Consider the following 15,189-nt stretch of genomic DNA (forward strand, 5'->3'; position numbering starts at 1 on the left):
CCATCCCATTGTTTCTATGCTTCCCAGTGGAATTCAGCGATGATGTTAACTGCATAACTTAAAAATATTTGCCACACAGAATAAGCAGGCAGAAAAAGAAAACACAGTATTGTAGGCACAGATGCTAAAGAGCTCTACTGATCTCTCACATAATTTAAATGAAGCTCCAGAAGCTATGCCAGGATCAGTTTGGCAGAGAAGTTTTAAGAATTCATTATATCTGGCCAAGATCTTCATCATACAAAGGAGTTTGACTTGGAGATTGTAACCAACGTGCATGCCTTCAGTACAGTTTCTGTTTATGACATTGTTATGAAAAGAATGTCTAAAGCATACTAATCACTTCAAGATTAACAGTAAAACATAAGCTGTTATAGGCAGACAGAGGCCTATTTCTGACATACGAGGAAAAGCACCATCAAATATTTCTCATCAGTATAATCTGGATGCTTTAAGCAGCGTAAGCACAGAAAAACAGGAAAGCAAATATTTGAAATTCAGAAAAATGAAGGGATTTATTATTGCTTAAAACTAATCTAAGTATTTTAAATAAAATAGATGCCTTTGTTAAGATAATGCTGTGAGGAGTTCCACATGAGTGAATTTGAGCTAACAGCTTCAGTTGTAGTTTCAGGTAAACCATACCCCTGTGTGAATGAAAACTGAAGGAAAAATGCAAAAAGATGTTTCATCAAGTTTTAATTTCTAAAATTAAAAAATCTTAGATCATCTTGATTTTCTCTCAATTTTACAACTCATGTTCATGGAGGGCTCTTACCAAGAACTCTTATGGAGGAGACCTGAAGTAGAAATCCAGCCAAACAACAGATTTTGTTAGATTTGTGCAATTTTAAGCCACTGAACTATGATGCAGTGTAGGGGAAAGCAGCCCTAAGAATAATGCTGCAATACGTGGGGCCGCAGAGAAGACTGAAAGAGAAGGAATAGTGAAATAAAAGTGAGAAAGGGAGGACATTACCTAGCCTCTTCTGAAGCAGTAAAAGAGTAATTTTTCTGAAATTTTTCATAACACCACGAGCAACAGAAGCTGCCTGAACCAGGATGTTTTTCAGAGTCACAGACTGGTTAAGGTTGGAAGGGACCTCTGGAGGTCATCTGGTCCAACCACCCTGCTCCAGCCCGGACACCTACAGCAGGTTGCCAAGGATCATGGGAGACATTCAAAAGCTGTCTGGACAAGATGCAGACTCCACAGCTTCTCTGGGCAACCTGTGCCAATGCTCGGCCACCCTCACGGTGAGAAATTGTTTCCTGATGTTTAGGAGGATGTTCTTTGTGTTTCAGTTTGCACTCATTGCCTCTTGTCCTGTTCACTGGGCACCACTGACTGGCTCTGTCCTCTTTGTACCCTCCCATCAGGTATTTGTATACACTGATGAGATCCTCTTGAGCCTTCTCTCCTCCAGGCTGAAGAGTCCCAGCTCACTCAGCCTTTCCTCAGAGGAGAGATACTCCAGTCCCTTCACCATCTTTGTGGCCCTTTGTTGGACTCTCTCCAGTAGCTCTATCTCTCTCATGTTCTGGGGAGCCCAGAACTCAACACAGCACTCTCAAGTGTGGTCAGCCTCAGCAGTGCTGAGGAGAGGGGAGGGATCACCACCCTGGACCTGCTGGCAATACTCTTTTCCGACAGGCCAGGATACCATTAACTCTCTTTGCTGCAGGGGCACATTGCTGGCTGATGTTCAACCTGCTGTCTACCAGGACCCCCAGATCTTTTTCTGCGACGCTGCTTTCAAGATCATCAGCACCCAGCAATACTGGCACCTGGGGCTGTTATTCCCCAGGTGCAGGACTTTGCACTTCTCTTTGTTGAAGTTCATGAGGTTCCTGTCAGCCCATTTCTCCAGCCCGTCAAGGTCCTTCTGGATGACTGCATGACCCGCTGGCGTAACAGCCACTCCTCCCAGTTTGATGCCATCTGCAAACTTGCTGAGGATACACTTTGCCCCATCATCCAGCTCACTACTGAAGATGCTGAACAGGTCTGGACCCAGTATTGACCCCTGGGGTACAGTGCTAGTCACTGGCCTCCAGCTAGACTTTGCACTGCTGATCACCACTCTCTGGGCCCGGCCATTCAGCCAGCTTTCCATCCACCTCACTGACTGCTCATCCAGACTGTGCATCAAGAGCTTGTGGGAGACAGTGTCAAAGCCCTTTTTCTGAATTACCTAGAAGAAATTCTTGGTAACACATACATACACACAAACAAATCCTGCTACTGCATGCTTTTCGTTATTCTGTAAAAAGGGAATTAAAGTACAAAGTTGTCCAGCACTACAAGGAATCACCTATATAAAAATTTAGAGCAGGTCATTCCAGTCAGCTTTATCACTTTGCTAAGACAGAGATCCACTTGCGCATGCAACGCCTGCAGTATCCTGTGTGTGCTGCCTCACACGGATTTTGGAAGCCATAAGGTACAGACACACAGAGACAGAACAGTACATAGACACTTTGTGAAATCAGAAAACACACAAAACAAACAAACAAACAAAATCTGTCACCCCAAGTGACTTGAACCTCTGTTTATCCCCAGATCGACTGGGGATTGGCAGATCAAAAAGGTTTTGCTCCCTTTGTCAATTCATTTAGTTATGCAGGTCATAATCGGAACTCAAAGGACCGCGTCGATCCGCCGCACCCGATTTCGGCCCGACCAGCACCCTTACCCCGCGCGGTTAGCAGATGTAACGCCCCGCGGGGAGGCGACCCCGGCGGCGCGGCGGTGCTTCGGTCGGCGTCGCGCCCTCCCTTCGGCGGGGCCCGAGCCCGCCCGGCAGCGGCGCAGTGGCGCCGCCAGGCGGTGAGCAGAGGCAGCAGGAGGAAGGCTGCACGAATCGCTCCCCGAGAGCCCGGTTCAAGCGCTCCCGAGGACGGGCGGGCCCGCGCCTCGGAGCTCTCCCCGCACTCGGGAGGCCGGGTAGGGCTACTTTCCTGGGAACTGAGTGATACCCATTGGGTAGATTGTAAGGAGTTTTGGAATAGAAGCAGAACAGTCCGCACGCGCAGGGTGGTGTAACTGTTACCTACTTATCAGCGCCTTAACCTGATAGACCTTGCTCTGTACCTCAGACTCGGCACCTTATTCCTTCAGGGGGTAGAAAGTAGCAGAGGGCCTGGCTGTGGCACAAAATGGCGCAGCGAGCAGGGCCCGAGGACAACAGGGTCGAGGTTTATTGAGGTAAGCATGGGATTTCTCCCCCCGGGCCCCAGTTTGACAATGCTGGGGACTGAGACCACCGGTCCGAGCGGGACCGGGTGAAAAGCCACACGGACCTGGCACAAGGAAAAGTTAAAAGATGGAAAAGATAAAGGCGTCATCTGTAAGATGTTAGGTGCATGCTATCACGCCAGTCGTAATGAAAAGAAGCAATGGGAAGACAAAAAGAGAGACCTGCTTGCTCACATTGAAAGGTTACAAGAGAAGGTGCAAAGGCAAGAGATGCAGCTGATGCTGCAAGGTCTAACTTTACAGAAACATAGAGAAAATGAGAAGAGATTAGAAGATAGAGTAGTACAGATGGTCAGTGCTAACTTGGAGAAACAGGGTGGGACTCCGGATGCCCTTAAACCGCAGGCCCTAATACATGATCCCGCGCACTGGAATGGAGACATTTGGGATGACCCCAATGAGGAGAGCCAGGTGACTGGCCAGACAATGGTCATGATACTGCGTAAGGAGCCTTCCCCATTATCAAACATGAGGCAAGTGGGGGGACAGACCGGAGACCTGCCCAGGATGTAGTTAAGACCACTGCCTCTCCCCACCTTGATCTGGCCAAGTTACAGGGGAAGTCTGGTCAACGGCCTGATGCGTCTGCAATCCAGTGGGTCACAGGAGTTCATGAGATGGGAGGTGATCAAACAGTTTTCGATCAAGAGGAAGGTCAGGAGGGAGGCTGGGGAGCGGGCATCTTTCTCAGTCTAGGTCTGGGAGCACTATGTTCCCTGACTGCCCAAGCTGGCTATTGGGTAGGGGATGTCCATAAACTGGAGCAAGGAGAACCACTGCATATTTGCACTCACTCTGCTCAGGAATTGGCTAATGGACTAGTGCACTTGGCTGTTGAACAGTTTGTTGATCAAAGGGGATGCAGCAACAATGGGGAAGCTTCAGACTCACCATTATATCTGATCCCGAACCTCCATAAACTAAGAACAGTCACACAAAGGTTGGGACCCAGCCTTCAATTAGTCTTAATTAGTACCACCTGTGCAATGCAAAATGGGCAAAACAACTGGGGATGGTTCATAAACCAACTAACACAGAAGGCTAGAACAATAGGGTGCCATGAAGATGTCACCCAACCAAAAGCCCCCAAAGAGGCCAGAAACCTTAAACAAGGTCCTCAGGTTAAACCCTCAAGTGGGACAAGAGATGAGAAAGACCTCAGAACCAGGCTGTGGAGGGAAGGTTTAGACCTAGGTTTAATGCATAAGAAACCCACTAGCAGTTTCAGAGGCCATGGTCCAAGCTGCCCGTGAAGACGGTTGCTTTGGCAAGGATGCAGACCGCCTGTTCGCCAACCCATTTTATAAAGATGCCAGAGAGGCTCTAGATGCTGTTCAGCATGCTGCCGCCCCACTGGGGGAAAACTAGTAACACCCATAGCCTGTCTGCTGTCCTGGGTATGGTAGCTTAAACTTTTTGAGCGGGACACCAAGGGGGATCCACATGTCATTATCGGCCTGGGCCGTAATAGATTTCCTATTTGTTTGATGGATACTGGAGCCCAAATTTCTTGTTTTCCCTCTGTCTTAATGGCAAGGCTGGGTATCTCTCCTCATGCACGTGTTCACGTTCAAGGAGTGGGTGGCCAACCTCTCAGTGTGCCCACAGCCTGGCTGGTGTTGCATCTTCCTGATGAAGAGACATTGCCGAGCTGCAGTTGCTTTTGTTCCTGACCTGAAACAAGCCTGACTGGGGAAGCCGCTTGTGGACAGCCCTGGCCAAAATCAATTTCCACTGGGGCACACGTGGTCAACCAATTGGCAAGGCTTTTCTGGCTGGACTGCCCTTGCCAAACTCCCTGGGAATGCCTCAAGACCTGCGGATTGGGCAAGCAGTATCTTTCAATCACCCCACCGAAGGGCTTAAACAAGACCTTCTTCTGAGCATCCATAATAACACCTGGAGCATTCAGACTCCTGACAGCAAGACCCTAAAAATTCCCCACAAGTGGATCCAGGGGTAACCGTCAAGCCTTTCCCCACTGAGACCCGTTTTCTTTTCTGTTCTGCAGGAACGTCATGGATCAATTCATGACTCAGAACAGCATAACCTGGTTCACTTGTATGGTACACAATCCTTGTATTCCACTGAGACCATTGCTACCATAGCAGGAATGCTGGGTGGTGTTAGTTGATTTACTGGGGCGAGTGGAGAGGTTTCCCCTAATGACCAGGTCTGTATGGGTTTGTGTAGGTTTTCTGAATTTTTGGTGCAGCTGTTCAGCATGCAGCACCATACCTCTAAGGCCAAGGCAGCAAATGACACTACCCCCAGTGACAGGCTAGACCAGGCTCTGTTCTGGAAGGGCTTGGTATAGGGTTGCTGCTGGTAGCATGTGGCCAACCAGTTGCATTTTGAGCAGTGTTGCAGGTGCCTGAACCATGCCAATATGAAGTGGCTTGGTCTCTTTTTTCCTGATGGCCATTAATGTCACCCCACAGACAGATGCTTCCCCTCAGGCAGGGCTTAGAAGTAATGTAGTCTTCCAAATGGTAATGGATTTTGCGTGAGATGTGGGCATTAATGAAGGTCTGTTTTCTGCCTGTATTGCCACTCTGACATCAGCTGACAGCTCACCTTCACACCTTTCTGGCTCAGGCATTGACATATCGGAATTAATAGCAAACATTTCCAAAACAGCAGTTCCCCTCAATACCACTGAAGGTGTCCAGGTGTGTTGTATACATCTAGCTTCAGGTCCCACGCGCTTCAGCCTAAATGACACCAAAAGCTGCCTGGAAGGGGTAGATGGCTGGACCACCACCACCACCCCCCATACTTGGGACTGGGATTGGACCACTCCAAGCAGTGGATTTAATTTAACCCACTTTAATGCATCAAAGCCTATCATCTCTGTTTCCTATACAATGCAAGAATCTGATATGACAGACCCAGGCGAAACATGCAACAGTACTCTGTGGGACACTGATTGGTTCAATTTAGAAGCGGTAAAACAGTGACTCCCACGCGCATTTCAAATTCCTTGATTTCAAATACAAGATGTTCCATGGTACATGCACTGAGGAGAAAAATGAAATCTAACTAAGTGGGCCCACACAGTGAATTACTCTAAGGTCCAAGAGCTTAAACTCACTGACCCACCTCAAGAGAAGTGGGCCCTCCAGAATCATACCATAGCTCAAAAGCTTTACTCATGTGGGAAAAGAATGCTTTCATGGTGGTACAGACACCCCAGGGTACGGTATGGCTGTGTAGTGATGAATATGCCTATCCCAACCGTAGCTGGTGGAAAAATGAAACCTGGGAAAATGCCTATCAGCCAGCCGCCTGCACCCTAGGTATCCTTCTGTTTTGCCCTAAGAAATGGATGCCCCATATGTTGCACCCCTTAACTGGGCATAACTATTGGGTAAAGCAAGAAACACCTACTTGGGAAGAAATGAGTATGGGTCAATGGCTGAAATCTATGATGAGATTGGTGCCTGACCGGCTGATTCCAGATAGGGACATTAAGACTAACATTATCATCAAAGATACCGTTGTCCAACTGGGATGTCTGGCCAACAGCGCCAGAACATCCTTCATGTTGGTCAACACACAGTTGAAAGCCACTGCCAAGATGATACTACAAAATAGACTGGCACTAGATGCCCTCTTGCTCAAACAAGGTGGAGCGTGCACATCAACGCAACAACAGACTGTTGTACCTCGCACTCTGAACCTTATTCCTTCAAGGGATAGGTAGTGGCGTAGGGTCTGACCACGGCACCTACTTGATTTCCATTGCTTCTTGAGAAGGTTCTAAGACAACACAGCCTGCAAAGTGACCATGTGTGCCAGCCTGTAACAGAAAAGTAGTACATTCTCCTTCGGGAGTTCTAGTATCCTCTGTTATTGCATTCTTTATGCAGTTTGTTCTAAAATTTAGCCAAGCAGCTACAGAAGAACAGATACCTGTCTTTCAGGATAGATGGATTGCAGTAACAACAGAAAGGAGGAGCAGCAAGTCTCTTACCATTGTGGAAAGAGATACTGGATAAGGCAAGAAGCCTTTGCCATTTCTCAAAACATTTTATGAATCTAAACATAGAAGACTGCAGTCCTTCCTTACTCATGCATTTTTTCTAGCCCTGTACAAATAATCCAAACAGAGCATCCAGAAGGTTCACTACGTGCTGCATCCAAATGATGAGAATTAAAAAAAAAGGTCTATATAATAACCCCCAACCACTTCAGAAAGCAAACAACTCAGTAGCAAGAAATAGTGAATTTTTCAGTAGAATGAATGAAGTACATATTAGTTATGGGCTACAGCAACACAAGCCAGTTGCCTGATTGGTGCTCTACTGCAGTATCTGACAGCTGTGCTCAACAGACTTTCAGACCTTTTCATGCTCTGTATTTATGGCTCCTTGACGGGCATTCATTTTTTCCAGGCACTTGAGTTTTGTTCTATATGCACAATAGCTAAAACATGGAAGCAGCAAAGCATATGCAAATTTTATCAAAAGTCAAACACAGAACACACAAGAAAAACAGTGATTTTGTTTAGAGTGGACTGCAAGGTTTTCAAGATGCATATCAGCAACACAACAGTCATGCACAATTTAAACCAGAAGACTTACCTTGACATGCTCCAGTGCGAATATTAGGAATGAAGCCACGACGGCATGGCTGAGGCTGAGCAGGGCACATTTCACAGGGGTGACCCCATGCACGCCCAATGGTTGCACAACAGAGGGTTTTTGTGCAAACAATTCCAGTTAGCTGGCCCTGACACATCTGGTTGTTAACTTGTGTGAAACATGGGCCTGTTCTGTAATCTGGAAAAAAGGAAAGATCACTGTATTACACAAGACACTGTACTAGTAACTATAGAAGAAATCAATTTTTAGTTCAGTAGATAAGTATATTAAGAAGATTCCAGGAGGACCTGGAAATTTCAGTTATGTTACTGCATGCAGAAGTAGCATGACACCTTCCAGTGAAGATAATGATTTTCACAAGGTTCTCTTATCTTTCAATTTATTTCTTTCTGATAGATACAAGTTATGAAAGGCAGCTGGACCCAAACCTGATCTGTGCATTGACAATGTATCCAGTAAAATCCATGATAAGTGAAAGAGTTTTACAAACACACAAGCAAGCAAGCAAAAGAGCAGACCCAGATTAAGCAAACAACAACTGGGAACTGGTTTTCTTGTTCCTAAGTTACTTCATGGCGATTCATGGGAGGGAGCTACAGACCACACCAGCCACACATTTGTTCACTCCATATTGATCAAGGTCCATGCCAGCAACCATCACAGAATCAACATTCCTGCTGAAATTCTTAGTGCAAAATAGTGCTACCTACAGAGGACTAATTGGTAAACCACCATCTATTTTCAGAGGAATAACATGAGATAATACAACCTATTCAAGCTATATTGAGTACACTGCATATAGCATACAAACTATATGAAAATATACTCCTAGTCAAATTCCTGTAAATACTTCTCATTAAGGTTCAACCTGTATAAAGAGAAAGATTTTTTGACCTTATAACGCAACACAAACTGGGAACAACAATTAACTGAAATTCTCCTGGAACTAATGAGAAACAGATGGTTGCTCTAAGCCAGATTTCATATCCTTATGGAAAATTTAAGAGGGGGAAAAAAAGGGAAGAAAATCCAAAGCTTCCACTCAGACTCCGTCACGTGAAAGAAGGCGTAACAGTGGGGTTATGGCTGCTCTCCCTGCCATCCTGTCCTATTCTTGTTTTTTTCCTAATGAAAACAGACTCCAACACCAATGCATGGGTCACTCGCTGCCTTCCGCACACTTTCATTAGTGTGCAATTGGTCTCACAACCAAGCTACAAATGGGACAATTAATGCCTTCTAGAATTCGGTACTTCCACCCTGAAGAACCAAAATAAGAGCTTTGACATGTTTGGAAAGGGAGAAAATGATCTTCCCAGTGAGACCTCATATTAAGTTTTCTTTGCACTAAGACACAAGGCTCTTAAAAGTATAAGCTAGCTCAAATAGAAATACATGTTCTGCTCCCGATCTTTGATAAGGTTCATTCAGCTATCAGTCTGGGAAAGACTTGCACACAGTTATTTATACACATTGGCAGTTAATTTCAACTGGGCTGTTCACTTTAAATAAAGTTAAGCAAGCACATAAGTATCCACAACAAAAATGTCTAACAATAAAAGCAGATTTAACGATCTTAAATACTTGGTAAGGACTCCGAATTTTAATCTTTCTTGATTTTCATTAGAAAATAATCTTCAGAGTTACACCTTTGAGCTTCCACTGTGTCCAACAAGCCACAAAGACAGTACTTTTAGTAAAATACGTACGTTATAAAAAGAATATCCTGTCCATCAGAAAAAGGTTTCAGTGATCTTTCATCCAACATACTGGAAGACAAGCAGCTTTACAGTGGTCTCAGTTTAATTATGCCCAAGGCCCTTGCCAAATTGCTGAGAGCTGAATTTTTAACATAAAATACAGACCCTGGTGACTGATAGCAGAAGACTGATCTCATCAAGCTATAGCCTCATATGAGAATGATAAATATTTGAAACAAAAACTCCAACCATCACAGATTTAAATTCCAGTAACTCACTGTAATCTGGTCTGGATTTTAGTTAACGGGTAAGGGTAAGAAAAAGACTCCATCATAGATTATGACTGCATACTTCTTTCATATAAAGTTTACTCAGGTGTCACAAAGATTGAGGGGAATACGTGACAGACTGCCTTTAACTTGCAAATCATTAGCAATGGTCAGCCTGCTATCAGAACAAAAACAGAACTGCTCAGAATTTAAGAACTGAAAGAAATGGAATTAATTCCTGACACCCGTGAAAACAAATGGGAATTTGGCTATTGAATTCAATGACACTGTTTCATTCTTGGAAAACAGTATTGCACTCTTTAGCAAATAGCTGTATTATAATTTATTGCCTAATATAATCTGTAAAAGCATTCTCTATGTCAGATAGTGAAAGTAATGAGCTTCATATGCACAGAACAAGCTTTTACTACTGCTCAATGAGCAGACTCCCATTCTAATGTCAACTAAGTTATAGACACTGCTAATATAATAAATGATTAAAAAGAGTCCACTCATTTCATTATCTCATTAATGACCGAAGTACAAATAATAGGCAGATCCTGGGAAAGTCTGTGGTCTACTCTGTGTATTGAGAGCTGATTGTCTGACTGTAAGCTGCACATTGCAGAATTTTTGCCCATGTGATGACTGCAGTCAGATCAACAAAGATTGAGTCTTTCCTGAAAATTAAGACTGATTTTAGACTCCTCATGAATGAGAGTCTCCAAAAACATGAAGCTGAAAAAGGCAAAAGGATGTGGGTAAACCTGAAAAGACCGTTTACAAGCCACTAGCAACACTGAGAGTCCCATTATAAAATATAATCACTCAGAAGAAACTAAGATTTCCAGTAGCGCAAGGGAACATGATCTCTGCATCCACACAGATCTGTATGGAAATACCAAATCCTGTCTTACTTCTGAAGTTGTATTCTGCAGCCGCCCAGGTAGGCATGGATCTATTCCTGGAGGGCTACTCAATGTGCAATTCCTCTGCAGAACTTAAGCATGATGGCTGGTCAAGCATTCCTTACCCCATGCACTCAAATAGAGTCCAGTTCTTCAGGGGGGAATGCCCCCCTACAATGAAATCAAACAATCATTTATTGTGCATCTCTAAAATTCCCAAAGCCTGCCTTCACCATGACTGATAATCTTGACATCCCAGCTCACTTTGGAATTCCTATTCAGAAAATAAGTAGTTCTGCTGGACAGTATTGAATTTTTATAGCATCTGTTCTCCAAGGTACACTTTTTTGTAGGACCAGTCTTTGGATAACATGGAGCAATTACAGTAGAAGTACAAATTATATATTTTTCTGTTTAATGGTTGGTGATCCATAGTAATAGTCTGGCCAAAGATCTCCCATGTTAAGAAGTTTGGGATTCAATCAGACGAGATTAAACCCGGAACTTAAACTTGAGTTGGGAATTATATTTGAGTTCTATTACCTTCCCATAAGACACAAGATGATTATGCCTATAGTCTGTCAACCCTAGTAATGAAAAGTTCACTTTGGAAGGTGTGTTTGAAAGAAAGATTAGAGAATATAAGCAGAGTACAGAGAGTGTTTGTGCAAGAGAATATGAATGAGTTAGATACAAGGAGTGATACCAATACACCCATTGCTTAATATATCCTATTAAGTAAGAAACATATGCTCTGGAAACCAATATATATGTGCCTACTTGTGCCTTAATAAACAGAGAATGCATAAATCATAGTGTTCAGGTTCTATAACCAAGCAACTTCCATCAGTGTAAATTTGCAGGAGGGCATCTAAAACTCTGACTACTGCAACTTAAACAGTAGAAGAACAAATGAAACTACTATTAAACCTTCAGGCAGATTTACAAATAAAACTAAATTCAAGCCAAAATGCTGAGATCCTGAATGATACTTCAGAATAATGACATAGAAGCAACAGATCCTGAGCTCCTAACAGAATGTGTGGCTTTTATAACTTTGGGCTACAGAAGCAGACACCTAGCAGCGGACCATTTCCAGATAGCAACAGGAAGTAACCTGCTATCTGCACCCGCCAAGAGTGGTTCTTTGCACACCTATGGCAACTGCATTTCAAACAAGATGCTGGAAAACTGGAAAAATTATGCAAAGAGTCACAAGAATAATTTAAGCTTTCAGAAACATGCTTTACAGTAATATGAATAGTTTAAGATAGTATTGTAATTAAAAATATTATCCGTAACAAATGTAGCCTTTTTAAAAATCTTTATCCATTTGGTTTATCCAAAATGAAGTCCAAAGGTACAGAGTGAGTAGCGGCTGGTCTCATATGCTAAGAGGAAAACGTAAGGTTTTACAATATACAGTGAAGGCAGGCATGTCTGGGCTAATAGTAAAGTGCAGCTGTTTACATGAAGTACTCTAGTCACATAGTATATTTTTACTTACAGGAAGCAAACATACTAAAACTAGATGCCATTCTGAAGATACTTTGTAGTTTCAAATGAAGCTGTGGATTTGATTCAGAAATTACCATGTGAGATTCTATGGCGTTTTATACAGTCAGTCAGACTATATTATTATAATGGTTCATCTGACCTTAAAACCCCCGAGTTTATGAATCCATCATCTTTCCTATACTGGTTTTCTTGTCTTACTGTTAGGTGTTTCTCCATTTGCTCCTTTCACAGCACTGCTGTCGGAATAATGTTGCCAGAAAGAACATATGCTAGAACATATGTTATACATCATTTGTTGCTTAGAAAGGGTAACTGCTTTGGTGAAAGAAAGTGATTTTCAGCACATGCGTGTTTTGCATTTTTTTAACCTCAGAAAATTATATTCAATGTGCACCACAACTTCAGGAATGACAACCTTATCAACAACCCAAGTTGTTAATATAATTAAATTCAATAAGAAGTACTTTTTTCTTGGCATCAACATGAAAAAACCCTGGAAATAGCGTACTGGACTTCTAAATCTAACTATACTACAGCATTTCTATTCTTTCATAGAAGTGTGTATTCTGTAGTCACAAATGGGACTATCCAACTACCATGGTTCTTGGGATCTCTTCATTAACTCCTTTCTAAAAAATTATAAGTCTATTCTAATTCTACCTGTAATTTTAAAAAGGCTATTTGACAGGAAGCCTGCCACAAGGATTAGAAACATCAGAATTCTAGTGTTGGGTGGGTATGGTCCAATATCCATGTATTTTGTTTTTCTTCTTGTACCTCTGGCCAAAACCAGATGATTCAGATGAACGTGTAAAAAGCCTGCTGTATGTAGACATGGGATAATCTGCCTGCCACATTAAGTTTCCTCCTGGTGCCTAACACCCACTAGCTCAAAACCTGAAACACCATGTTTAACATCCCACCTACCATTTGTTGTCATTCAGGACAAAACATTAACCTATTCTGGTACACATGTAAAGATCCAGTTCCTATCTGAATTTTGTCACAGTCTTAGCCTCCACAGTTTCACACTGTGTTAACTAACTACGCCTGCCCATGAAAATTTTACCTCTTCTCAGGTAAATAAAGAGAAAAAGTGAGACATAAAGAAAAAGAAAAGTAAAAAGGCACCAGACATGTTGGAAGGTTCATTGCAAGTTATCTGGAAGAATATGAAAACATTAACTTTCTTTTCGTGGGAAAGCACAGACTGACATTTTAACTGAAGTCTCCTAATACCAAAAAACTGTTTCTGTGTAAAGCCTAACAGTACTCCTGCACCTACATAAAGCCTATGCAAAAGCTCTGGAAGGGTAAAAGGACATAGACTGCAGTGCTGGAGCAGTGTATTACCACAAATCCTGTATTTCATGTCTGTGAGTGCTAGAAAGATTAGTAGGAAGGAACTGTTAAGTCTATTCCATCATTTGACCTCAGTACTGGGGAAGATTATGGAGCGGTTCATCTTAAGTGCGCTCACATGGAGTATGCAGGACAACCAGGGGATCAGGCCCAGCCAGCACGGGTTAATGAAAGGCAGGTCCTGCTTGACCAACCTGATCTCCTTCTATGACCAGGTGACCTGTCTAGTGGATGAGGGGAAGGCTGTGGATGTTATCTACCTGGACTTCAGCAAGGCCTTTGACAGTGCCTCTCACAGCATACTCCTTGAGAAGCTGGCGTCTCATGGCTTACACAAGTGCACTCTTCGCTGGGTAAAAAACTGGCTGGATAGACGAGCCCAGAGGGTTGTGGTGAATGGGGTGAAATCCAGCTGACAGGTGGTCACAAGTGGTGTTCCCCAGGGCTCAGTATTGGGGCCAGTTCTCTTTAATATCTTTATCAATGATCTGGACGAGGGGATTGAGTGCACGCTCAGTAACTTGGCAGATGACACCAAGTTGGGAGGCAGGGGCAATCTGCTTGAGGGTAGGGAGGCTCTACAAAGAGATCTGGACAGGCTGGATCGATGGGCCGAGGCCACTCGTATGAAGTTCAACAAGGCCAAGTGCCGGGTCCTGCACTTGGGTCACAGCAACCCCATGCAGCGCTGCAGGCTCGGGGAAGAGCGGCTGGAAAGCTGCCCGGCAGAGAAAGACCTGGGGCTGCTGGTCAACAGCCGGCTGAATATGAGCCAGCAGTGTGCCCAGGTGGCCAAGAAGGCCAACGGCATCCTGGCCTGCATCAGAAATAGTGTGGCCAGCAGGAGCAGGGAGGTGACTGTCCCCTGTACTGGGCACTGGTGAGGCCGCACCTCGAGTGCTGTGTTCAGTTTTGGGCCCCTCACTACAGGAAAGACACTGAGGTGCTGGAGCATGTCCAGAGAAGGGCAACAGAGCTGGTGAGGGGCCTGGAGCACAAGTCTTATGAGGAGCGGCTGAGGGAACTGGGGTTGCTTAGTCTGGAGAAAAGGAGGCTGAGTGGAGACCTTACCGCTCTCTACAACTACCTGAAGGGGCGCTGTAGTGAGGTGGGTGCTGGTCTCTTCTGTCAGGTGGCTGGAAATAGGACGAGAGGAAATGGCCTCAAGTTGCGGCAGGGGAGGTTTAGGTTGGATATTAGGAAAAACTTCTTTACTGAAAGGGTTGTCAGGCATTGGAAAAGGCTGCCCAGGAAAGTGGTTGAGTCACCATCCCTGGAGGTATTCAAGAAGCATGTAGACAAGGCACTTCAGGACATGGTTTAGTGGGCATGGTTGATGGGTGGACTCAATGATCTTAAAGGTCTTTTCCAACCTAAACGATTCTATGATTTTAATTTAAACAAAACTCCATAGAACCATAACTAAACAAGGAAGCAATGTGTCTGGAAGTAAATATTTTTAACTATAAGCTATTTGGAATATTGATGCATCTATTACTAAAAATAACATACTGAAAATATTAAGCATGTTCATCAGTATGAATCACACGAGGACTGAGTAAAGGA

General features: G+C 43.9%; 1 protein-coding gene across 1 annotated transcript in view; it reads right to left on the reverse strand.

Annotated features, from left to right (window-relative positions):
• Nucleotides 1-15,189, reverse strand: part of FBN2 (fibrillin 2) — a 174,773-nt gene that overhangs the window by 126,378 nt on the left and 33,206 nt on the right. The window contains exon 6 of the mRNA XM_030005074.1: nucleotides 7,846-8,043. Within this exon, the coding sequence (XP_029860934.1) occupies nucleotides 7,846-8,043 (198 nt within the window). The remainder of the gene's footprint in view (nucleotides 1-7,845; nucleotides 8,044-15,189) is intronic.

This window comes from Aquila chrysaetos, chromosome Z, assembly GCF_900496995.4.
Source record: "Aquila chrysaetos chrysaetos chromosome Z, bAquChr1.4, whole genome shotgun sequence".
NCBI classification, from domain to species: domain Eukaryota; kingdom Metazoa; phylum Chordata; class Aves; order Accipitriformes; family Accipitridae; genus Aquila; species Aquila chrysaetos.